Source organism: Neophocaena asiaeorientalis, unplaced genomic scaffold (genome assembly GCF_003031525.2).
Source record: "Neophocaena asiaeorientalis asiaeorientalis breed wild unplaced genomic scaffold, Neophocaena_asiaeorientalis_V1.1 scaffold143, whole genome shotgun sequence".
Classification (NCBI taxonomy): Eukaryota; Metazoa; Chordata; class Mammalia; order Artiodactyla; family Phocoenidae; genus Neophocaena; species Neophocaena asiaeorientalis.
The window spans coordinates 6549844-6575679 of NW_020175536.1; the positions used below are offsets into that span (position 1 = coordinate 6549844).

Below are 25836 nucleotides of genomic sequence, written 5' to 3' on the forward strand. Positions count from 1 at the left end.
AGAGCTGCAGGCTGAGGCAGGACTTGGCTCAGAGAACCATCTCCTCTGGGAAATACTGGATTTCCTTTGGCTCCACAATGCTGACGAGAGTGGAGTCCTTCTGGTGGATTGACAAGCCTGGAGAAGATACCACCTCGTTTGTTTAAGAGATCAAGTCTGAATTCCTGCCTCTCAGCTATATCAAAACTTCTTTAAAGATAAAGGACGTATAGGGAAGAGATTACTCCCCAGCATTCTCAGGTATCCAAAGCATACCTAAGAAGCTGGCAGTCCGTTGCTTATTCTGTTGCTGCCATGCAGTCTAAGCACTTTGGGAGCCAGAACCCAAGTTGTCAGATTACGATCGTCCACCCAACCATGGAAGAATTTGAAGATTTCAGGAAATCTATTGTTTGCGTGGAGTCGCAAGGTGCACACCGAGCTGGCCTAGCCAAGGCAATTCCACCGAAAGGATGGAAAGCCAGACAGATGTAGATGATACCGATGACATCTTAATAGCCGCTCCCCTGCAGCAGGTGACCACTGGGCAGGCAGGTGTGTTTACTCAGCACCACAAAAAGAAGGAAGCCATGACCGTGAGTGAGTATCGCCGCTTAACAAACAGTGAAAGACACCAGACTCCATTCTACTCTGATTTTGAGGATCTGGAGCGAAAATATTGGAAACCACGCCCCTATGATTCACCAATATATGCTGTGGACGTCAGTGGCTCCTTATTCGATGAAAACACGAAGCGGTGGAACCTTGGACACCTGGAAACCATTCAGGACCTGCTGGAACAGGAGTGCAGAGTGGTCATTGAAGGCGTCAACACCCCCTACGTGTACTTCGGCCTGTGGAAGACCGCCTTCGCCTGGCACACGGAGGACATGGACCTTTACAGCATCAACTACCTGCACTTCGGGGAGCCCAAGACTTGGTACGCGGTGCCCCTGGAGTACAGCCGGCGCCTGGAAAGCCTGGCCAGGGAGCTTTTCCCGGGCAGCTCACGGGGCTGTGAGGCCTTCCTGCGGCACAAGGTGGCTCTCATCTCGCCCACGGTCCTCAATGACAACGGCATCCCCTTCGGTCAGGTCACTCAGGAGGCTGGAGATTTCATGGTGACGTTTCCCTATGGCTACCACTCTGGCTTCAACTGCGCGGAAGCCATCAATTTTGCCACCCAGCGCTGGATCGATTATAGCAAAGTGGCCTGGGAATAGGGCTCTGCATGACCTTTGGAAAGATCTTCATCAGAATAGGGGAGATTTCAGGTGAGCACCCTTAGGATATTAAAAATGGGTGGTTGGGTGGGGACTCTAAAAGGGACCTATAATTACCAGCTGCGAAGGGAGTTGGATGTTAGAATAGTAACATTAAGACCAGAGCCCTGTAAGGTCTGAAACTGTGTGTGTGCGTGTGTGTCTTCTGTTTTCCTGAAGCAATATGGAATGGAGACTTTGTTTTCTTGGAGCAGCAAGGAAATAGGAAGGTGGGGAGGCTTTATCTTCCTTTCCAGCCAGGCTTGGAGATGGAACAATAAGATGAGTGTGGGCATGGAGAGGTGAGGAAGATGGGCCGTGTCCCTGGCATGCACTGTAGAGAAGAAAGGAGACTTGGGGAGGTCGGCATTGTCACCAGACTGTGAGGCCACCTTCCCTGGCCCCTCTCCAGAGCTGCAGAAGCTTTCCTTCCTCATCATAGCAGAGAGGGTGACCCCCAGGGGAAGCTGACTTTGTCCATTATGAAGTTTTGTCCTTGGTATGGGAAATTCCAGAAAGGCTATTACTCTGGATAGTAATAACAATTCTCTATTCAGTTCTCCTTCCCTATCACCTCTCCTGCAGCCTCTTATTTTTCTTTTAATGGTGAAGTAAATAAATGTGATGCTGTTGATGTGGTTTTGTGTTGTCCCTCCAGCCACAAACTCAGTCCATCCATGGACCCACTCTATGCGTATGTGCAAAGTTGAATCTGAAGCGTGTTGTCTTTCGTAAAGGAAACTTTTCGGTAGTCACTGCTTTGAGCTTTCCAGTAGTTTCTTAGAGGGGAGAACTGGACTTAGAGTCAGCAGAAATGGCATTCAAACCTGCACTTTGCTACTGTCTAGTCGTGGGAGCTTCAGCCAAAAAATCATTGATTTTCTCTGAGTCAGAGTTACAGTGCGAGAATTTTGTGAAGATACTGGGGATGTAAATGTAACAGGCATGTAAGAGGTGCTCAGTTAATTTTACGTGCATTCATACACTCTCCTGGCCTCTAGGGCCAGCCCAATGCCTCGGACATCCGCTCGTATTCTTTCTGTGATGCTCAGTTCTACTGTTGTGTTCCTCACCACACTCCCAGGCTTACATGTTACTTTTCTTTTAATTATTAGACTTAATTTTTGCAGAGTACTTAGCAACAAAGTTAAGTGGAAAATACAGAGGATTCCAACATACTCGTTCCCAGGCTCCTCCACCAGCATCCACACCGGAAAGGAACATTTGTTACAATCGAAGAACCTACACTGACACCTCATTATCACCCAGAGTCCTTAGTTTAATTTATTCACTCTTGGCGTTGTACAGTCTATGGATTTGACCAATGTATCTACACTTATAATACCATACAGAATAGATTCATTGCCTAAAATCCTCTGTGCTCTGCGTAATCATCCCCCCTCCCGCTCCCAACAACCACTGATCACTTTACTGCTTCCATAGTTTTGTCTTTTCCAGATGACTTCTTTCACGTAGTAATATGCCTTTAAGTTTTCCTCCACGTTTAGTGGTTTTATAGCTCATTTCCTTGTATTGGTGAATAATATTCCATTGTGTGATGTATGACCCTTTATTGATCCACTCACGTGCTGGAGGACATCTTGGTTGCTTCCAATTTTTTTCTGCAATTATGAATACAACTACTATAAACATTTGTGTGCAGGTTTTGGTGTGGATGTAAGTTTTCAGCTCATCTCAGTAAATACCAAAGAGTGTGACTGCTGGATTGTATGGTGAGACTATATTTACTTTTGTAAGAAACTGCAAATTTTTATTTATTTATTTATTTATTTGCGGTATGCAGGCCTCTCACTGCACTGCTGTGGCCTCTCCCATTGTGGAGCACAGGCTCCGGACGTGCAGGCTCAGCGGCCATGGCCCACGGGCCCAGCCGCTCTGCGGCATGTGGGATCTTCCCGGACCGGGGCACGAACCTGTGTCCCCTGCATTGGCAGGCGGACTCTCAACCACTGCACCACGAGGGAAGCGCTGCCAATGATTTTTACGGGTAGAAACTGATGGTTTTTTTTTTTTTTTTTGCTCATGATCTACCGCATGTTTGCACAAAAGGTCACACATACCCGTTTACAAATTCCACTCCTTGTCGTATTTGTCCTTGTTGCAGTGTTACGAAGGCGAGGTAAAGATTTCACAGTCAGTCAAGAGCCAGAGGACCCAGCCTTTATTCAGACTCCTACACCAACTTGTTTAGTAGTCTTTCACCAAATCAGGTTTCGATGGCTCTCCACTTGCCAGTTTAGGCAAAATGAGCTCTTAGCCACATTGCACCTCTGTTAGATTTGCACATAACAAGTTCAGATCAGTGCAAACATAATTTGTGCTAAATAAATATTACCTATTATCATTATTACTTAGAAGCCCAAAGTTGTAAGATGGACATTAGAACCTGTACTTAAATGTAACTCGTAGAGGTTGGAGTTCGGGTCTTGGGACTCCTGTAAGAATTGTATAAAAGGTCAGTTATGGATCTGTCTGACTACCTGGCCACAGTGAATTATTCGTAGAGATTAACCATTACACCAGTTCAGTTTCCGTGTGTGTAAGGATTCCTTTCCAGATATTTGGAAATAACTTCACCATGATATTTATGTCGTTAGATTGTTACCATATATGGGTCTTGAAGTTGCTTTTTCCCCCAATGTTTGTGTTACCTTTATCACTTTAAATAGGAAAGCACAAACAGTTGGTAGCAATTGGCTACCGAGGTAAGTGGAATGGACACTGATCTGAGTTGAACAGATCCTGGTGAGGAGCCGCCCTTGCCCATCCCGCTCTGCTCACCAGCCGCTCAAACTGAAATGCCTCCCAAGCTCCTTGTCATTGACCTGCAGGGATTACAGGGTAATAGCGAGACCCTTCTCACAGTTCCTCAGCAAGTGGTGGGGGTTAGGGGGATAAGCAGTTTCAGGGAGGACAGAGGAAGGGCAGAACTGAGCCCTGTTGGGCATGGGTAACATGTTGGAGGTGCCACTCATTGAAAATGCAACATTTGTGTGGCCGGGTTTCTCGATTTTTCTAGGATCCTGGCATCCAGTATCCTCGTGCCCTAAATGTTCAGGCTCCTCTACCTAAAAAAGAGCTACGTTCAGTCCTGTAGACCTCTGAGAGCATCTTTTCTTTGTCCCATCTCTCAGAGAGCCTCTTCTCAACAGCTTCACATGGTGTCTATATATTTCAGTGCCCGTTCACTCACTCTCTTATTAACTCATTCATTCATTCAGCACATGTTTGCTAAGCACTTACCATGTACCAGGCACTGTTTGTGGAATTGGGGACACAACAGTGAAAAAGGCAAAGTTTCAGTTCTCCTGGAGCTTATATTCTCATTATAAAGAGAGACATAACAAGTCAAGCAGTCACAAGGGCTAGGAGAAAAAATAAAGCAGAGTAAGGGGTTAGAGAGTGACAGGACTGCTATGTCGGAGAGGGTGGCCTCTTAGGAGTGTGGTCTTCGAATGCGCACTGTGGACAAGGGAGTGAGAGCATCACTCTAGGCAGAGGGACAACACATACAAATACCTGCGGTGGGGGCACCCTTAAGGGGCTCACAGATTAGCAAAGTGGCTGGAGAGCAGGAGAGAGGTGGCAGGAGCTGAGGCGGGGAGAAGGCATAAAATGTCATAACTCAGTGAATGCAAACTCCTCCCGCTGAGTGATTGGGACCATTGGTGTTTTTGGTGACCTGGGGATGGAGAAATTTGGGGGCCACAGAGTCTTTGAAAGCACGGATAATTCACAGCCATCCCTGGAAATGGCTCTATCGTTCCTACCAGATGCAAATCCTGAGAGCAGAATGTCTGTATGTTCTCGTTTCCTGCTGTACCAGCTGACATGTCATGTTTCTGACTTGTATTGCATTAGGTAGGACTTTAACATAGCCAGCAGATCACTGACATTCACTAAGTTGACAACAGCCCTTCCAGCTATGTATGAGCAGCAGCAAATCACTGCAGTCAATATTTTGGAATTGTGCTGAGGCCCATATTCACATAATGTGGAGGGCAGTGAAGGCATCTCCTCAGGAGACTTCAGGAGAAATCCTCTGGAGAAACAACTACCAGGTGAGAGATCAGGTGTGAGCATTGAACGGCCTATAGGTTTAGAATTTGAGGCTATGCATGGGAAATCCTGGTGCCAGAGATGGATAATTTTTAGGAAAGAGCTAGGATTAAGAATTTGCAAAGAGCTCAGGATCCATTCCCTGGGAATGCCAAGGGTCTATTGCATAAGTTTCTTTTTCCTGAGAAACTCCTTAGTAACCAGGTGACCTAACCTCAGCTCTCCTCTGGTATATCACCTTGACTGTACTTACACACGACCCTCTAGGACCCTGAGTACTTTATTACCCTATGGTTTAGCTCATGGATTGACCCAGATTAAAACAGTTGATAATTATCTTTCTTGGCTTTCTCTGTTTAGTGAGGACTCAGTGAATATTGTCGATTGAGTGAATGACTTGAAACCACCAATAGAAATGAAAAAACGAGCTAGTATCATAAGAAACACCTAAAATAAATAAATAATTCCTATTACAGCATAATTGCTTTCATGTTAATTGTCTTTTAAAATAAGATATCCAGTTCTAAGCTGGGGTTTGAAATAACTTACAGAGCCAGAGAATAAACTCTGTTTGTCTTATTCCAATATGAGACCTTCATTCATTGACTCCACAAATATTAAGCACCCTCACCGTGCCGGGCTAGTCCTACATGCTAAGGAAACAGTATGACGTTTATGATCTGCTTGGAGACAGACAGGCAGTTAGGTAGTTTCACCACGCCACAGCTTCTTCCCAGCTACCGTAACTGTAGCCAGGCTCTCCCCCAAACTGCTGATTTTAGAGCCTCTGAAGAAAGGTATCTTTTACTGGGAACAGTCAGCCTCAAGTTCAGGGCCAAAGCCTCTTGGGGCTCTCAGAGCTGTTTCAGTCTGTTCTCGGGCTCATGGCAGCTCTCGTTCACTTTTCTCAATCGTACCTGACAAATGGGCACAGGTCACCTTTTGGGAGAATGATGGCTACTCCAGGCATTCCTTTCTTACCAGGTGTGCAGGGGGATGGGACTGGCATTGAATGCTCCCACTGGCTGCTTCACTCTAGGAAGTGAGTGTGGCTTACTGTCAAATCCCTCCCTTCCTCCACTCATGACATTGACATTCCTTGGCTCCTTTAGGGAGCCTGGTCATTTCAATTCCATTCCCTGTGTTCCATTCCGTTTTCCCACGATCTCCCCCCTTGCTATGGACCGAATGTGTGCTCCTAAAATTTATATGTTGACACCTTAATCTCCAGTTAGGGATTTGCAGGTGGGGCCATTGGGAGTAATTAGATCATGAGGGTGGAGCCCTCATGAATCAGATTAATGCCCTTCTAAAAAGAGAGACGATTATCCTCTTCAGCATGTGAGGATGCAGCAAGAAGGTGGCTGTCTGTAAACCAGGAAGAGAACCCCCACCAAGACCCTGACCATGCTGGCACCCTAGTCTTGGACTTCCTGCCTCCAGAACTGTGAAAAGAAAATGGTGCTCAATCCCCGCACTGTATGGTGTCTTGTAATAGCAGCCCAAATGGATAAAGAGACCCCCGTAACTGCTTGTCTACAGTTGACACTGGCTACTCTAGGAGAAAGGTAAAAACAAGTAGGCTAGAGACAGGAAACGTGGCTACCATATTATGAGGGTCTACAATGTGTCAAGAACCCTGACTCCCAATTTGTATACATCGTGCACTTTTCTTTCCAGAAGCTCAGTCTGTAGAGTTGGGCAGATGGAGATTGGAAGCCCAGCTCTGCCTTTTGCTAGGGTGACTGGCAAGTGACTCAATACTCCGAGGCCCCTGCTCCTGGGAGAGCCGGCGGGGCCCAGCACACACCCTGTGTCCAAACACAAGGGCTGCGCTCATAAAACCGTGTGACCTCGGCGGGCTGCTTCTGGACATGATAATAACAGAATTCACAACAATAGGATGGTTGTGAAGCTCAACTGACTTAATATAAGTAAGAGACTTAGAGTAGTAACTAGCTTGAGGAAAAACAAGCTATTTCACATCTAGTTGAAGATTTTTTTTTAAAAAGTGTGATTTCAGCACAGTGTTCGATGAGAAGCACACAAGAAAGTCTAGCTATTATTGAAATTATTATTACTTACTTTGTATTACTTTAATAATATTATTCATTACTATTATTATTTTCAGACATAGAGGTGACAGATGTGGGGTTGTCCCTGGTAAAGTACTTGAAAGGAGAATGACAAAGGAAAAGACTATAGCTTCTTCTTCCTTTTTATTAACTTTTTATTGTATATTGGAGTATAGGTGGTCAACAATGTTGTGTTAGTTCCAGGTGCACAGCAAAGTGATTCAGTTATGCATATACATGTATCTATTCGTTTTCAAATTCTTTTCCCATTTAGGTTGCTAGGTAATATTGAACAGAGTTCCCTGTGCTATGCAATAGGTCCTTGTTGGTTATCCATTATAAATATAGCAGTGTGTACACGTTAATCCCAAACTCCCTAACTATCCCTTCCCACCTTCCCCCCAGTAACCGTAAGTTTGTTCTCTAAGTCTGTGAGTCTGTTTCTGTTTTGTAAATATGTTCATATGTATCATTTTTTTTTAGATTCCACATATAAGCAATATCATATAATACTTGTCTTTGTCTGACTTACTTCACTCAGTATGACAATCTCTAGGTCCATCCATGTTGCTGCAAATGGCATTATTTCATTCTTTTTAATGGATGAGTAATATTCCATTCTATATATGTACCACATCTTCTTTATCCATTCCCCTGTCATTGGACATTTAGCTTGCTACCATGTCTTGGCTATTGTAAACAGTGTTGCAGTGAATATTGGGGTGCATGTATCGTTTCAGACCATGTTTTTCTCTGGATATATGCCCAGTACTGTGATTGTGGGCATATGGTTGCTCTATTTATAGGTTTTGTTTTGTTTTGTTTTGTTTTGTTTTTTTGCGGTAGGCAGGCCTCTCACTGCTGCGGCCTCTCCCATTGCGGAGCACAGGCTCCATAAGCGCAGGCTCAGCGGTCATTGCTCACGGTCCCAGCCACTCTGCGGCATGTGGGATCCTCCCAGGCTGGGGCACGAACCCATGTCCCCTGCATCGGCAGGCAGACTCTCAACCACTGTGCCACCAGGGAAGCCCCCTATTTATAGTTTTTTAAGGAATGTCCATACTGCTCTCCACGGTGGCTATACCAATTTACTTTCCCACCAACGGTGTAGGAGAGTTCCCTTTTCTCCACACCCTCTCTAGCATTTATTAAGTGTAGATTTTTTGATGATAGCCTTTCTGACTGGTGTGATGTGATATCTCACTGTAGTTTTGATTTTCGTTTCTCTAATAATTAGCGATGTTGAACATCTTTTCCTGTGCCTCTTGGAAAAGGCTGTAGCTTCTTATCACTCAAAGCGTGGCCAGGATCCACAGCACGGACATTGCCTTTGACTTCGGTGAAGTTCAGGAGCTCAGACTTCAGCCACAGACCTACGACTCAGAGTCTGCATGTTAAACTAGATCCCAGGTGAGTCAGGGGCATGTTCAAGGTGGAGAGGCACCGCTCCAGTGCGCTGGACCTCAACCCACTGGAATCAAATTTGAAACACACTGATGTCTAGACCACCCCCATCCTCTCACCACCCCAGAATTCCAGCTCCACTGGCTGCAGTACAAATGTTAAAACTGTTGTGCAGTCATGCTTGACACCCAGCCATCTAACTTTTGGTCCATCGGCAGTTAGGCTGCAGGGGTGGGTGGGAGTTTAGTTTCTTCAGCAAGTGCCAGTGAGAGGTTTTTTTTTTTTTTCTCAAGATGCCCAGTGGAAGGATGGAGGGACACGGAGAGAACATATTCTTCTCTCCCGCCCCCGCCGTTCCCCGTCTTCATTCCAACTATGGACAGGTGGCAAGGCTCTGTGCAGGCTTCTTGGCCAATGTTTCTGTTTCTCTGGTTGCTGTTCACAGTGTCCAGGCTCTGCTGGTGACAGTCTATCCGTCAGTCCCATGTACCTGGGGCTTGGCTTTTCGGCGGTGGGAATTTGTATTTCCTTGAAATGGGGTTCATCTCCTTCCTTCATCCACTCCTGCCCACTGCTCACAGCACCCAGAGCCTGCTGACCTTTCCTGTGAGACCCTTGACCCCGGTAGAAAATTCCCATTGCCACCTGGTTCAGGCCGGTTATCTAAGTGACTGTTGCTGTGAGGAGGGCGGCTCATGCCCCATCGTAATGCCAAGGACTCTCCTGGGGGCCAGTCTACTATTGTTTTGTGGGAATGAGGGTCATGGGGTTGTCATTTTCTGAATTTCCCAGAGAAGCTAACAACTTGGGATTTTCTGAAAAAAAAATGTAAATGTTGACAGCTAGTTAAAAAAAAAAATCTTCCAAGTCCTGATAGCCAAATAAAACATTTCCGGAGCTCAGACTTGCCCCCTGTTCTAAAGAGCCCATTTGGATTGCAAAGATTCCACAAGCCATGGGGGCTAATCCAAATGATCTCGCTGGACCTTTGGAGCTGCTAGAAAAGGGGAGACACCCGGAATCCCCTAAGCCACGTGGCCAAAGGGTTTTAATCCAGTGACTTGTTAGTTTGGTAGCCCCTTTCCTGAAGGCACGTCTTCCTTAGGCCTAAGCATGGCTGTTTCTGACACTCACATCTAAGACCTCTGTATGTCCTCCTAGGGGGACAGGGGACCTCTCTGCCTGACCTGGGGTCAGATATGGTAGGAGTTGTGCAGGGCAGTTGTATTTCCCTAGGACAGCAGAATGGAACGAAAGAAAGGACGGGTTACACTCTCCAATCTTTTCCCTCCCCTCTTTTCTGCCCTCCCTGAATGACAGACAGCCCCAGCATTTGACAGAGCCCTTGTTTAACGCTGCCACGTCTCTGCTAGTGACCGAATGTTTCTCCCTCAGTATTGTGTTTACACAAGATTATGTGACCTGTGTTTGTTGCTAATATTAGATCTGTAATAGATGCCCTCATTGTTGGGCCCTCGGTCCATGTGGAGCAGATTAATAATGTAAAGACAAAGGCCTCAAATACTCAGTGACTTTAAGAGCAGAATTTGCTGTAAGGGACAGGGGCGTTACACTGTGTTTGGCAAGTTTAGCGGACAGGCCTGTGAATGAACAGGAATTGAGACCACAGTCTAAATGCCATTGGAATTATAGGCAGAGCTCTTGGGGTAAACGGGCAGGGAGCATAAACCATCCAGAAGAGGCATCCGCATGTGGAGACAAAGAGTGATGTGGTGAAAATGACAGGTCATCTAGTCACCACTGGTGGACAAAATTAGGAGACAGGGGAACCAGGTAGTAAGTCTAGGGAGACGGTAGATAGTTCAGTGAACATGGCCAATGTCATGGTTCTTTTTGCTCCTTTCCATTTTTCTCAATAAAGCCTTTTAAGACAGATCAGAGGAGGGTGGTCACATACCAATTATCTGCTGGATCTTAGCATGGACCACTGGGACTTTCCTTGCCCCTCCCTCATCTTCTTATTGCAAGGTAATTTGTGTTTTATCTTTATTTTATTGAAGTATAGTTGGTTTATCTCTACAATGTTGCATTAATTTCTTCTGAACAGAAAGGAGATTCAGTTATATATATATATATATATATATACATTCTTTTTCATATTCTTGTCCATTATGTTTTATCCCAGGATATTGAGCATAGTTCCCTGTGCTGTACAGTAGGACCTTGTTGTTGATCCATTCTATACAAAATAGTTCGCATCTGCTAATCCCAAATTCCCAAACTGTTGTGTTTTTCATTATCTTCTGGATGTGGTTTTTTTTTTTTTCCCAAATTTTTGTTTAGTTGCCTGAACCTTAGCGAAGTTACTGTTGCACAGCGAGGTGGAGATCGCGTCTCATTGTCTCGCCTGCTACACGGGCCCACACACTAGCAGGCATTGTCCTAATGAGCACTTCCTGCCCACAGTGATCCCAGCGCTAGTGCCCCGGAAAGCTACCTGAGACTTGGTCAAGGCCAGTGGATCAAGGGTTTTTCGGCCTCTGGAGGGTTGTGCTGCAAAGGTTCTGTGCTCTCTTGATTTGGAATTGAATTGTCAAGGTGAATCCTGCAGCTAACCTGTTTATAATCTGAGTTTAATCTTTCTGAAAAAAAACCAGAGCCCTAAAAATACCTGTCTTGTAAAATCCAGATTTTTGTAATTGCAATTTTTCCCCCTAAATGAAAGACTGGCCATCTACCTACAGTGAAACTATATGGAAGAAACAAAGTAGTGTTTGCTCAGTTTTGCTATAGGTTAAGTGCTTCACATTGTTTAGTTCATTTCATTCTCATGTCCAAAATGTGAGGTAGGTATTATTATTCCCATTTTACAAATGAGGGACTTAAGGCTCAGAGAACTCAAAAAGCTTATAAATGGCAGAGCTTAGATTTAAATCAAAGTCTCCTGATAGCCAGACCTCTGCTTTTGCCATTTATCTGCACTTCTGGAGTCCTTTTGCAATTGCCAGATGCTGTTATATTCAGACTAAGACAGACAGATATAGACAGAGATAGGACTGAATGTTTGCCTTAATATGTTTTGCAGTGTTAAAAATAAACAGCCATTATTTTAAATTCATAAGTAGTTATAATGGAATAGATACTTAGGCAAATAGATTTCTGAAATAAATGTTTAAATTTCCATATTGAAAATCAAGATGACCTGGTAGAAAGCTGAGATTGTGAGTTCCAGGACAGCTGAGACCATGTTTTATACACTCTGTGTCTCCAGCAATTAGCCCTGAGCCTAGCCCACAGTGGGGAGGAAGGCACTCAGTGTCTGCTGAATGAATAAATGTTTCCTGTATCCACATCAGTATTTGGAAAAAAAGAAACCATCTGCTTAAGTCAAATGGTCCTCCTTCACCCACTGAACAGACTCTTGTCTTCAACATTACTGCCATAGACTGAGTGTCTCCCTCCAAAGTTCATGCGTTGAAACTTAAGTGATGGTATTTGGAAGTGGAGCTTTTGGGAGGTGATTAGGTCATGAGAGGAGAGCCCTCATGAGAGGGATTAGTGCTTCTAGAAAGAGACCACAGAGAGCTTGCTTGCCCCTTCTGCTATGTGTGCTGTATACAGCAAAAGGACGGCCATCTATGAACCAGGAAGTTGGTTCCCACCAGACACTGACTCTGCTGGCCCCTCGATCTTTGTCTTCCCGGCCTCCAGAACAGTGAGAAATAAATGCTTGTTTCTAAGCCACTATGATATTTTGTTGTACCATCCCGAGAGGACCATGAAAATACTAAATAATATTAACAGGGGTTAGGCAAGAGAGCCAAGCCAAGCAGTTTATCCATATCTGGAGAAGGTGGATTTTCGTCATCTTGCTTCATCAGAACCTCCATTTCCTGTTTGTTTTATAAAATGACTCAGGGCCTTGATGATCTGTGAACAGCTAGTGTAAATGAAATACTCCTGTGAGCTTTTAAAAAATGTGTATTTACAGAACCTACAGTGGTTTCCAAACTTCCACTGAATTTAATATTATTTGCTTTGAAAACGAACTTCATTTTCCCTCTTGTTAGTTTTTCTGTATAAAATTTTAAATACAGAAAAATAAAACAAAATAATTTTACTTACCTATGGTGCAAAGGCAATTATTGAGCTTTTCTCAGTCTTTCATCATCCTTTGCGTATGTTCACACACTGTGATCATACCATGCATAAGTTTTTTATTCTACTTTTCTAATTATTCTTTCTATTATAAACATATTGATAGAACTTCATTTTCCTTTGTTCCTGGCAATTAAAAAAAACTTTCATAATACAAAGGCAATATATGTTGAAGTTCGAAACAGAATGTTCTGCTTTCTCCTGTTGACAGTCAAATACATTTTAAAGGGGACACGCAATCAGCAAGAAACAAAAGGCCAGGGAAGCTCCTTTTGATCCCCTGTCTAAATATATAATATTCACTCATGTCTGTGTGTCTGCCATCTGAATAAACTCCTTTTGGGGCCCAGAGTTGAACTGAATTAACGTTGGTCGGGGAGGCTTAGGAGTTGCTTATAGAACCAGCCTCCAAGGTGCACTAGAGCATCACTGGAAATTTGCTGGTATTTAAAAAATGTGTTTATTGCAGCTTCTCTTACGGAAAGCGGGGTCTACAATTGGAAAACAAGACTTTCATTAGTCACTTGGGGAATGGTAGTCCAAGGATCACTATCCTCTTAAGAGGAGCAGTTGGTTAACTTAGGGCTTTGCATTTGTTCCCTGCTGTATGCAGGTTTGCGGGGAGAGCTGGATTTCTGAGCCTCATTGTCAGAGCTCCTACTTCTCTGCTGTGTCTCAGAGTACCAGTTGCTCTAATAAATGATTAGGAAAAGAATGTTGACCTAAAGAGGCATCAAACTTTTACCTGTCCAAGGTATCCACGTCTCAGTAGGTCTCAATTATATCACCTTTCTGAGATCTTGGCTAAGATAAAGGGATGGGTACCAGATGCTTCTACCAACTCCAGGCCAAGTATTAAGAGCAGCTTCTCTCTTCCCTGGGAAATGGGTCAGTCATGTTATCATTTGCCATTGCTATCTTGGACATTGGTTTAAAAATGAGCTATATAGGTTTTCTCTGATGTAGAAGAGCTATATATATTTTATATCTATATCATCTATTAAATATTCATTTAGTACTGTTTATGTGCTATGTATTTTTCTAAGCTCTTTGTATCCTGAATTTCATCACATCTAAGATGCCATTGATTATAAGCTACACCATTATTTTTCCTACCACTGAGGCAACTAAACTCTGCTATGCTATCGACTGTAAACTGCACCTCAATTTCAGACATGTGAAAAACGTATGTCCTTTAATCAATGACACATGGTATATTAATGCATGTTGTCTTAATTAAAACAACTCTAGGAGGTAGGTTCTATCACTATCCTGATTTTGTAGATGAGGAAACTGAGGCATAGAGAGGTTCCACAATATGCCCAGGATCACACTGCATTTGCACCCAGACAGTCTAACTCCAGGGCCCAGCTCATAACCACTACACTGTTCTCCCTGCAGATAAGGAAAGCTGAAAAAAAAAAAAAAGTTTCTGAAAAGTTATTTTAAATATTTCTCTGCATAAGGAGACTCAAAGTTATTCCTGTCTGCAGTTGTCCCCTAACATCTGGATCAATATCCAAAAGCTGAGAAATCCGGAAGTGCTCAGGAGTTCTATGGACCATATGTCCATTCTAGTGCAAGGTCATGGGGTGAGAGTGTGCATGTGGACCCATGGCTGCTTCTGTGAGGACTGAGGTTGTCTAGTATTACTTCTAGACATCACCCAAGGTTTAGCTTTGCCAGAAAGAAGACAGTTCTGCCCACAGTTTCAAAAGAGCATGATTCAGCCTCCTGTTGGCTTGGGTGTTAACCACCACTTTTGACTCCGAGGCCTTCTGCTTCTCACTTGAGGGTTGAGCCTGGTGTCCTTTCTTAGGTTTAGTCATGATTAGGAATATAAATCAGGCATCCTCACCCAAATAGCACCTACTGCTCAGCCTCCTTGCTTCTCCTCATAATGCAAATGTGGTTAATTTCCTCACTTCCTGTCAATTTCATGCAAGAGTTTGACAATCAACAGAGAGGAGTGACAAAGAAGTAGCTTCAGGTACCTAGAAATTTAATCATTATTCTAGTTTACAAGCCACAGTTTCAACATATCTCATCATTAAGTATGATTTTACATCATTGCTACTGTTTTTTCAGAGCTACTTCTCCCCAGATTAGCTTCAGCGACCTTTCTCTGCCCTCATAGCACATATCTCTCTTAAAGAGCACTTCTCACACTGTATCGGAACTCCTTGTCTGTCTGTCTGTCTGACTTCCCTACCTACTTCAAGTTTTGTGGTACAAAGTTCTGTATCTGTCTTGCCCTGGGCTAGAGGTGACACAGCATGAAGTCTACATTACAGAACTCACTCCTAGTGTGAAAGTTCCCCAGCGTTGTCCTTCCCTGTCTCAGGCAGAGCATCAGTTAACTTCTGCTTTCTTTTCTGGTTACCCATGGAGCCCTGCGAGGTGCTGGCATGAGAGCAGGGACTAAGTCTAAGCTGGTTCCCCCCGGATGCTCAGCATCTAGCCAGTGCTCATGGTAGATGTTTTAAAAACATTTTGAAAATGAATGAATGGACTAGAGCCAAGAGACTCCAAGTGAAATTTCATGGAAGGATTTTTCTCCCTTTCTTTTATTCATTTATTTAATCCCTGTATTGAATACTTACTGTATAGCAGGCACTATGTATATATATGAGGGGGAAGGTAGCAATTAGATACAGGGGAAATGCTGGGATTAATAGACACAATCAGGGAGTTCCCTGGTGGTCCAGTGATTAGGACTCTGTGCTTCCACTGTAGGGGCCTGGGTTCGATCCCTGGTCAGGGAACTAAGGTCCCACAAGCTGAAAAAAAAGGCACAATCAGAAATGGCCCTTAACATCATGTAGGGCAGGAGGAGGGCAAGGGGTGAGTGAGGACATGCTTGTTAGGAAGATGGATGGCTTGAGGACCTAATGTTTAGCTGGATTGTGTTTTTTAAAAAAGGTAAATGAAAGAGTTGAAGGGATGGGAATACAAGCTGAGAATTCCAGGCCAAGGGAAGTATTTTATGATGCAAAGTCTCAAGGACAAGAGAGAACACTGTCTGTGGTAGAAACTGCAAGAAGTTGAATAGTACTGCTCAGAGCAAAGATGGCCAGGTGGCACAGGCCAGAGGTGAGGCCCAAGAGGAAGGGATCAGATCTCAGTGGTTTGGGGGGCAGGTAGGTAGCAGGGTTTCATCCTAAGGCAAATGGAGAGCAACTGACGGGCTGTAAGAGTAGAATGATGTCATCATATTTATTTTAGGAAGTCACTCCAGCTGCAGAATGTACTGGCGGGGATGAAGGGATTCAAAACTGGATATGAGAAATGAGGTGGCCGGGACTGCAGGGCTGCAGAAGGGTCTAGTTTGACTCATGTCTTCAAACAGCTTGGAAGAGAATCAACCAGACTACTGAAATCCAAGTAGAATGTCATTTTATTCCACATCAGCCATTATTCTTCCCCTTCAGGTCTTTGCTGACAGCTATTGGCACATGTTGGATTGGCATGGGTGTGAGTGCTGAGGCCTAAGAGGATCTGGTTAGAAACCTCGTCCCCAGGAGAAGAGAGTCAGTGGCAAAGAAACGGGACCAGAGGTGATCAAATGGAGACAGCGAATTGTTGCTTATAAAGATGCTGGGAAAGACAGGCTTCCTCTAGAATGAGCTGTCAGTAAAAACTTTAATTAGATCAAGGTACTCCCATGACGTACTGTGTTCTAGAATCTTGCGGTGAGGACATTTGTAATTTGCAAAAGTAAACTCAATATCATCATATAACTTCTCTTTGGAAAGCAGGCACACAAAAAGAAGCTTTCTTGTTTGTACTATAAAGTAAAAGGAACTAAAGTAGACAAAACCAGCCTGGCTGTGGGATGTGCAAATGTTCTGTGTTATGTGCGTGTTGGTCACTGACAGGGGTCTGAGGAAAAAGTAGAATTTGCCGAAGGGGGTGGGGAAGTAGTGGCAGAGATAATTATGCTTATCAAAAGGGGGGGCAGGGATCAAGAAAGTTTGAAAAACAGTGAATTAAAATCATATAAATGCTTTAGTCATAAAAACTGAGAATTTATTTATATATTCTGCATTTTTTCAAACACAACATAATTATCAAATTTGACATCTATTACTCCAGACTCTGTGGTAGCCAATGGGACGCAGAGACTAAGAAGGAACCACCCTGTACCCCAAAGTACATGATCTAGTAGAGAAGACAGAGGAACGATTAATACCCTTACATAACAAGTAGCATAATAGAGCATGTATAAAGAACCTGAGAAAGAGAGGGATTGATTTCTAGTTGTTTGTGTTTAGAGTTGACAACATGAATCGATATTGGGGAACATGTATAATCCTAGATAGTAATATAAATCTTAAAAAATCCCATGAAAACCCTAATCCTCACAGCCTCGCATGGAGGACATGGCAGAGGTGTACAAGGGTAGGGATGACCTGGCTGAGGGACAAGTACCACATGACCAGGGTCATCAACTCCAGATCAAAGGGGACTCCAAGTCAGGTTGTTACTGTGACATCACACTGTATGTGTCTTTTTTTGTTTTTTTAATTAAGAAATAAATTTAGGTTTCATTTTTGGGGCCAAACATAGTCAACCTTTTCAGGTAGTGAAGCCTCCAAGGAATTGGTTCTTAAGCTCCAAAATATGCTCTTCTGACAATTTCTCTCCTATCTTATAGGCTCAACTCATGGATTTGCTGTGACTTAGAGGAAAGTGCAGGCTTAGGAAACAGACGGACCTGGCTCAAATCTGGCTCAGGACTCACTGATTATGCCATCTTGGACAAGCATCTGAAAGCTCTGGTCCCGTTCCCCACGGGGCACACTGAGGAAATAAGATTAAATAATAAGATGTGAGTGAAGGCACCCTAGTAGTCACTCTGCTTCTGTCTCTACCACGACCGCAGTAAAGGTACGATCTCTCATCTGGATCTTTATAAATGTTTGTCTTCATTTATTCTGGGCCACTCCAGTCTGTCCATTTCTGCACAGAAAACAAATGTGATTGTGTCTCTGCCATTGAAAGATCAAAAGCCTCACCATGATTTATATAATATTTCTTTCCAAACTGCAGGACATGAGCCATTAGTGGGTCATAGAAACAACTTTGTGGGTTACCAGCAGCATATTTTTTAAAGGGGAACAAAATAGAACACAGCAGAAATACTAGATTGCAATGTCAATTTTAAGCATAAGCATTGTTACATGAAGCTTGTTTTCACAATATGGGTCCAGGTTTTAGTATTTTCTGAGAGAAGAAATAAGTGCACCCGTGAAATAAAAATAGGACAATGGTCGGGGGCAGATAAGGAAGCTATATACACTTGAAAAGGCTATGGGGACAGAAATGAGCTGTTAAATATTAAAAGTTTGATAGGAGAAATGAAAAAGGCAATAGAAGTAGGTTTACAAGATAAGGATGAGAGAAAATTTCAGAAGATAAAGCATAGTGATAAGGGGATAGAAAACTGGAAGAAGAAAAGACACAAGAATTGGAGGTCCAGTCCATGAGGTCTGATATCCAAATACAGGAGAAAATGTATAGAGGGAAAAACTAGACGAAGTTGTCAAAGAAGGAACTAAAAAGTTTTCATAAAACTAAAGAACCAGAATTTTGAGACGGAAGAAATTTAAGAGCACTGGGACAAAGAAAAGCTCCTATAAACTAATAGAGAGGAAGACAACAAACTAGGACTAGGAATCATACTTACATCTCCCTTATTCCTCATACCATACTCGCAAAACTATAAAAAAAGTTAATAAACCCCAAAACCCCAGTTAGAATTAAAGGTATAACTAAAATCCAAATTAAAAGTACAACTACCATAGAAAGAGGAAAAACCCCATAAGATAATATTTATCTGTCTGTGGATGGGCAAATAACTTTCTAACTTTCTAAACATAACGACCATGAAAGGCATTACAAAGGAAAAGACCCACTCAACATTTTAATATATTAAAATGAAATATATGCCAAAACCATTTAAAATTAAAATTAACTATAAATTGAAGAAATGGCAAACGGGGAAAAAACTATGAACAGATTAAACAAAGGGTTTAACATGTAAAGTATTCACATGAGCAATTTGTAAAATGTTCATATACTGTGTAAAATATGCAAAATAGTCACATAATATATAAAATGTTCATGTAAGTAGATGAGAAAAAACACTAGAACCGTATTAGAGAAAAATGGGCAAAGGATATGAACCAATACAAATGGCTAGATTCACTGAAGAAGAAAAAATCAATCTTAGTTGTAATTTAAGAAATATAATTTAAAACTTGAGCTACACATTTACACCAAAATTTTTCACAATAATTTTCTTACCAAAGTATTAAAGATTGTTTTTCAGAGTAAAGTTAATGGTGAGGATGTAAAGTGATATGTTTCCGGAAAGGTTTGGCGATACATTATAAGTATTTTTAGTGTTTAAATCTTGCAATGCAGTAATTCCATTTCTAGATATGTAATCCAAGGCATTTCATTATTTAATGTTTTACCAAATATACTGATCTAGGTACTGAAGTATAGGATATTTATAGGGGATTAGTAATACTTGTGGAAAAGTAAAAAAACAAAATAACTGTCCAATAATAGGGGGAACGTTGAGTCACTAATCTCCATCAAATAGAATTTATTTTGCCATCAAATAATATGGGTATAATTATTTTCAATAAACGGTAAGTAGACTTTCTAACTTCAGAGGAAATTTATTAAACACAGCATTTAGATATTGGCTGTCAGCAGAAACAATGGCTAACGTCTGAGGCATTCTGTCAACAATCCTCATCTGAAATAATAGCTTTGAAATATGCACGGAACATAAAAGACAAGAAGGCTTTCCTGCTGTCCTGAAATTGTTGAGCAATCTGTACAATAAGCAAACTGGACAATGGCCACAGTGAGAGGATTTATTAAACTGACTTCACAGCTTACCTTCCCCAGTTTAAAACACACACACACACCAGGAAAGCTTGGAGGAATTATTTTTGAAAGACTCCGAATTTCCAGAAGTCCATCAAGTCTAATCGTTGTGCTAAAAATACTTTTCTTCAATTGTCAGAATTGTCAAGTTTCCTTAGGTGAAGAATTTCTGTGTTACTGGGGATACCATGCATAAGGGTAAAATGGAAGAGTAACTGAAACGAAAGGGTACTTATTCTCAACTAGTACCTGTGGCTCCAATTGAAAGAAACATGGAGGCGGTTTCACAGTAAAAGCAACCATCTGAGACCCATAGAGAAGACATTTGTCTGGAGCAGTGAAGGATCACCGGAATTGTAATCGGCAAATTCTGAGAAGTTTTGATTTGTGCACAGAGTTACACTTACAAAATCAGTGTTTCCTTTTGATGCTCAATATCTGAAGACTAATGTGTATCTAGATTATTTATTTTATAAACATGGTAGCCCGGCCTCATTCCTCCTAGGATCCTTAGAAATGTAAAAAGGCAATAATTTATTTTATAAAACAAATACAGGGGACTTCTCTGGCTGTCCAGTGGTTAGGACTCTCTGCTTCCACTGCAGGGGGACGGGTTTGATCCCTGGTCAGGGAACTAAGATCCCCCATGCCACATGGCAAAGCCAACAAAAACAAAAACAAACAAAAACAAATATGCAACTCTAGCCTTGTTTTAGTTGTCTATTAATAATTCAATAAGAAATGACGGCCTGTGTGATATTCATAATCAGCATTTTATGGTTTATTACGGGAAAGGCCCTCAGCATGGTATTTAAATTTTTGACATTAATTTTCCTTCTAAATTGTTTCACTCTTCACTTTTCATTTCTTTAGAGGAAGTTTTCACATAGAATGAAAATTTTTATTATATATTTTATAGTTTTAAATAAAATCATTGTAGAAGAATTTTTAAAATTAAAAATTAGGGTGAGATAGGCAGATTATCACATGATACAGGTGACCACTACTTGTAGATCCTCAAGGGTAGGGTCTAGCTTGAGTGGTGACAGCTATAAGTAGGAGAGGAAGGCAAGCTGGATCCTTGGCTTCTTATATAAGGAAGGAGAGCACAGGAAGCCTCCCTGCAGTATACAGATGACCCTGGGGTATACAGATGTCCCTGGGACCTCACTGTAGACTGTCGTGGGATCCCCCGACATCACCGACTCTATGTCTAGGGAGAGGGAGATGTAATAGCCAACGGTAACTAGGATACTGTATTCCCATCCTTAGAAAAAAAGATTTCTAAAGGAGGAAGTTAATTTCAGGATAAAGATGATCAGTTTGTACTAAAGAAATTGGTTTGCAGGGGCTCAGTGGCCAGTCAAGAATGAAAAGCAAATCAGAAGCACAGGAGAAAGTCAGTGCTATTAGAGAAAACTATGGCACTAAATAATATCTTTAAAGAGAGAGAGTGTGATACTAAAGAATGCCGTGAACATAAAAAGGAAATTTAAAGGGAGAAATAAAAAGAGTTAAAAGAGAGATGAGAATTGAGCTTTGAAATAAGACTGCATTTGTGTAGTAGAAAAAGAAGTGGAACCAAGGAGAAAGAAAAGAACCAGAGAAGACTATCAGTGCCCTGGAGATCAGAGACATTTTAGGAGGAAGGAGGTGTGCCATGAATCAGTGATGTAGAGAGATAAAGTGTAACCCATGGAGCAGCACTTGGGAGACGATGTGATGATTTACAGAGATGAATTTCGGTGGAGAAGTGGGGTCAGAATCATAGGCAGAGAGAGATGAGGAAATGTTTTTGTAAACGTAGATTACTTTTGCTTATGTTTTGACATGTTGGGTATTGAAATGAAGGTAAGAGAAAGGATGCAGCTTAAATCAGGAAACAGACTGATGACTGATGATTTAACTCTTTACAGAGGTGACAGTGATCATTTAATTGACCATAGTTTTGGAATGCATGGGAGGTGTCAATTTAAGGAGTTTTAAATGGCAAGATTAGCTCTGGAGAGGGGGAGTATCTTCTCTTCCCCTGAGACAGGAGAGTAGGAAGAAAGATGAGGTGTAACCAAGAGGAGAGAGACTACAGTGTGCGCCAAATGATTTTCGTTACTTATTTTTTTAATAAACATTTTTGGAGTGTTCACTATATGAAGTACCAAGATCCCTTGGAAAATATGATGATGAAAAAGGCCTAGACAATGCTCTCAAAGTAGTTTTATATGGAAGATAAGTCAAGTACAAAAATAACTCTAGGGATTGAGAACACAAGCTATTCACTTAAAGATAAATTTTTCTACACCTCAGTTTCTTCCTCCATAAAATGGGAATAATGAGAGTACCACCTATGTTTCCAGCATCCCATTCTCTTTCTAGCTTACATTTCTGAGTGTTCTAATAGAAGTATTTGACCTAATGGAGACATTCAGCCCATGAATCAAACACTGTTTCATTCTCCATCATTGCCCTCATGTTCTCATTTCCTTTTTTACCCAGGATAAATTTACTGGCCCATCATTTTAATCACTCTCTTATCCCTCCATCCAATCCGTCAAGACACTTGTTCCTCTCTCCTTGAGATACACATGGCTGGAAAACCCTAACCCTGATGAAACCTTACTATTTGCTTTCTTCCCACCTTTTGAGGCCCCTTATGAATGGAAGAAAATTCCACAAAGTCATAAAAGACGACTTCAGGAAACACATCAGGGCCAAGGCACACATAGGCTCTGCATTTCTTCAGCATCTACATGGAGAGGCATCCCATGTGGAGAAGGGTTTTGTTATAGTGGAGGCCCCTTCCCCATTGCTCTTCCTTCATATAGGGCTTTGATGACAGCCACTTTATTAGGAAAGGGACCTTCAGACTGCTTGGGGAATTAAACTGCCTACATATAATGCCAGCCATTTACAGGAGCCGTCTGGGAAAGCCAGCAGCCCTGTACGTTAGGAGGCACCTGGGGACCTTGGGCCCTTTTGGATGCTATAGCCGTCCAGTCATGGAAGGAGTCTAGGCTAGCCTACTGTTCAGGCATCCTAGGATGAACATCTAGGGTCATTTATGAACAATGCTCCTCCTTCATAACAGCCTATCCCCAAGACCCTTGAGTGCTCATCAGGTGTTTCTCGAATAGGAAGAGAGATGTTATTTGGCTTCCACCGAATCTTTAGAGGCTAAATTCACTGCATTTGTCACACTCCCTCAGGGATAGGCTAGATTGTCAACCAATTCCCCTCCCCACCATTTATTACCAATACATTCTGTAGAAACCTTGAGATTGTTTCTTCTATCGTTGACATTAAAGTTAGAAAAGGAGAAAAGCGAATTCTTTTGATCCTCCATTACCTATCTTCTGCATATTCCATGGTGCATGAGGCTGCAGGGCGGAGGTACAAAGAGCTACTACTGCTCACTGAAGGGGCCCTGCCATCAGTATTCGGGTCTGCAGGAAACATTCGTTTTATGTACTCTTTTTTTTTTTTTAAATCATTATTGGAGTATAATTGCTTTACAATGGTGTGCTAGTTTCTGCTTTATAACAAAGTGAATCAGTTATACATGTGCATATGTTCCCATATCTCTTCCCTCTTGCATTTGTTGCACTCTTACAAACGCTACCAGCAGGGGTCACAGAGAGCAAGCCCTTCCTTGGCTATTATTTTGTCCCTGATCCCAGACCCAAAGGATAAAGGTGTTACGTTTAAGCCAAATAGTGGTGACCTCTTTGGGGAGAGAGATGGTGGAGGATTGGGCCCCAGCCCCAGCTTCCTCTTGTCTTGAATGGACCCCAGATAACATATAGGGACCTCTGGCACCTCTTGCAGACCATAGGAGATGTGGGGAGTTTCTATTACTTGGAACAATGGCAGGTCAGCTGATCTTAGTCTTATTGGGGAGACTACAGGGTGAGGAAGGTTCAATGCCTTTGTTCCCTAAAGGCAGTTGAGCTCTTCCTCACCGATTTCTTTAGCGTGGTTTTCTTCTCCTCTCCCTGGTTCTTGTGCTGACCAGATACTAGTGGTGTTTAATGCCCTGACCACTGTGCTAGCTCTACCCATTCTGGCAGCTTTCCCAGGGAAATCCCTCTGTACCTAAAAGGACCCTGAAATTTGTATAACCTTTAGATGCCATATATTTTCTTGTAAGAAATCTTAAAGGAAAAATTTCAGGCAAAACACCTGTGTTTGGTGGGCTGATAACTTTAAAAATGAGGCCTTTTACTAGACAGTTGGAAGAGCTGATTCCATTCAATTGTGATGGCATCAGGAATGATGCAGTTAGGGTGGGGCTGAGTTGAGTAGAATCTGGGAGAGATACATGGGTACTGACCATCAGTTCAGGTTTCACTTGAAACTGTTTTCTTGAGAGAGTACCTGTTTTCCTGGAAGGAAAATTGTCTCTACTTTTATCCAAAACAAGAAGATCAGAGGAGACTTCACTGAAAAGGTGATGTTTGGGCTGAGGCTTGAGAGTTGCCATGGTGCTAAGACCATCAGACAAGAGTATACCAGCCTTTTTTGAGACACAGCCAGGAATGTGTTTGGAAGGAGAAAGCAAGGAGCAGGGTACAAAGGGGTGAGCTCAAGAGGTGATGGTGGGCCAGATCACTTAGGGACTTTTAGGACATTCGAAGGATTCGAAGTGGGGTGGAATAGGTGTGCCTGACGTTTGAGGACAGGGAAAAGTGAAAGAGAATATTTGAATGGTGGAAATTAAGGGAGCTTAAGAGGATTAGGAAACAGTATTAAGGGAGCACTTGAAATTGGGTTAATGAGATAGTTTGCTTTTTGCTTTTTTTCTTTTTTTATTTGCACACATATATTTTCTGTCCTAAAATTATAACTATTACATATGCTCCATAGAGTTCAAGTTGAACATGGAGTATACATAGTGAAATTTATTTTTGACATTGTTTTCTATATGTTTTTTTTCACACACACACACTGTATTTTAGTTTTACAAGAGAGTAATAAACTGACACAAAGCATTGTAAATGGATGACCACAAGAAAAGCAACAATGATTGCAATTACCAAACACGAAACACGCTCATACTATGTCATAATAGTGACATTCAGTCCAGTAATCTTCTGCTGTAACAGCTCCTTTACTTTGCAGTGAAAATTGACTTGTATATTTTTTGCCTCTGAGTTCTTGTGGGATTTTTTTTTTATTCAAACAGAAAGTCACAAACATTATAATCATCCTCATCAGTTCACTCATTCCCAGGTAACTAATTTTTTATTCTTCTTGATGTTTTGTAAGGCACTTTTATGAATTCATCAGTTTGCCATTAGAGTTTTGAAAATGCTTATTTGTTCAATTACACAGTATACTCAGTTACCAAAAACCTGTACTTGTCAGAGTGTTTTCCATGAATTCCTTGAAGATGAAACCCTTTCATAGGAATATTTTTGCAAAAGCATCAGAGTACCGCAGTACTCTCTGTAAATGACAAAAGACGTAAAAATGACAACGGTTAAAGGTTTGTTGAAAGTTCATAATAATGCAACTGACAAGGAAATTTAGTTATTTCTGAGATATACATTTTAAAGTAATAACTAGTATTATGACTTATAACATTATACCAGAACATATATTTAGAAGTTTCGTGTAATGTCTGAAACATTTATTTTAACGTATTTCCATACAAATAACCTAAAGAAAGTTCAGTATTAGCTGTTTTTTTTAATATATACTGCAGGTTATTAGTCATCAATTTTATACACATCGCTGTATACATGTCAATCCCAATCGCCCAATTCAGCACACCACCATCCCCACCCCACCGCAGTTTTCCCCACTTGGTGTCCATACATTTGTTCTCTACATCTGTGTCTGAACTCCTGCCCTGCAAAGCGTTTCATCTGCACCATTTTTCTAGGTTCCTCATACATGTGTTAATATACGACATTTGTTTTTCTCTTTCAAATAACTTTACTCTGTATGACAGTCTCTAGATCCCCCACGTCTCAACAAATGATGCAATTTCATTCTTTTTTATGGCTTACTAA

The 25836-nt window shown here is 42.0% G+C and overlaps 1 protein-coding gene across 1 annotated transcript; it reads left to right on the plus strand.

Annotated features, from left to right (window-relative positions):
• The first annotated feature begins 228 nt into the window (after positions 1 to 228).
• Positions 229 to 1247, plus strand: LOC112390368 (lysine-specific demethylase 4D-like). Its single transcript, XM_024731313.1, is given in 2 exon segments — positions 229 to 466; positions 469 to 1247. Coding segments are annotated over 2 exon segments (906 nt in total). The 5' UTR covers positions 229 to 294; the 3' UTR covers positions 1203 to 1247.
• Positions 1248 to 25836: the final 24589 nt, after the last annotated feature.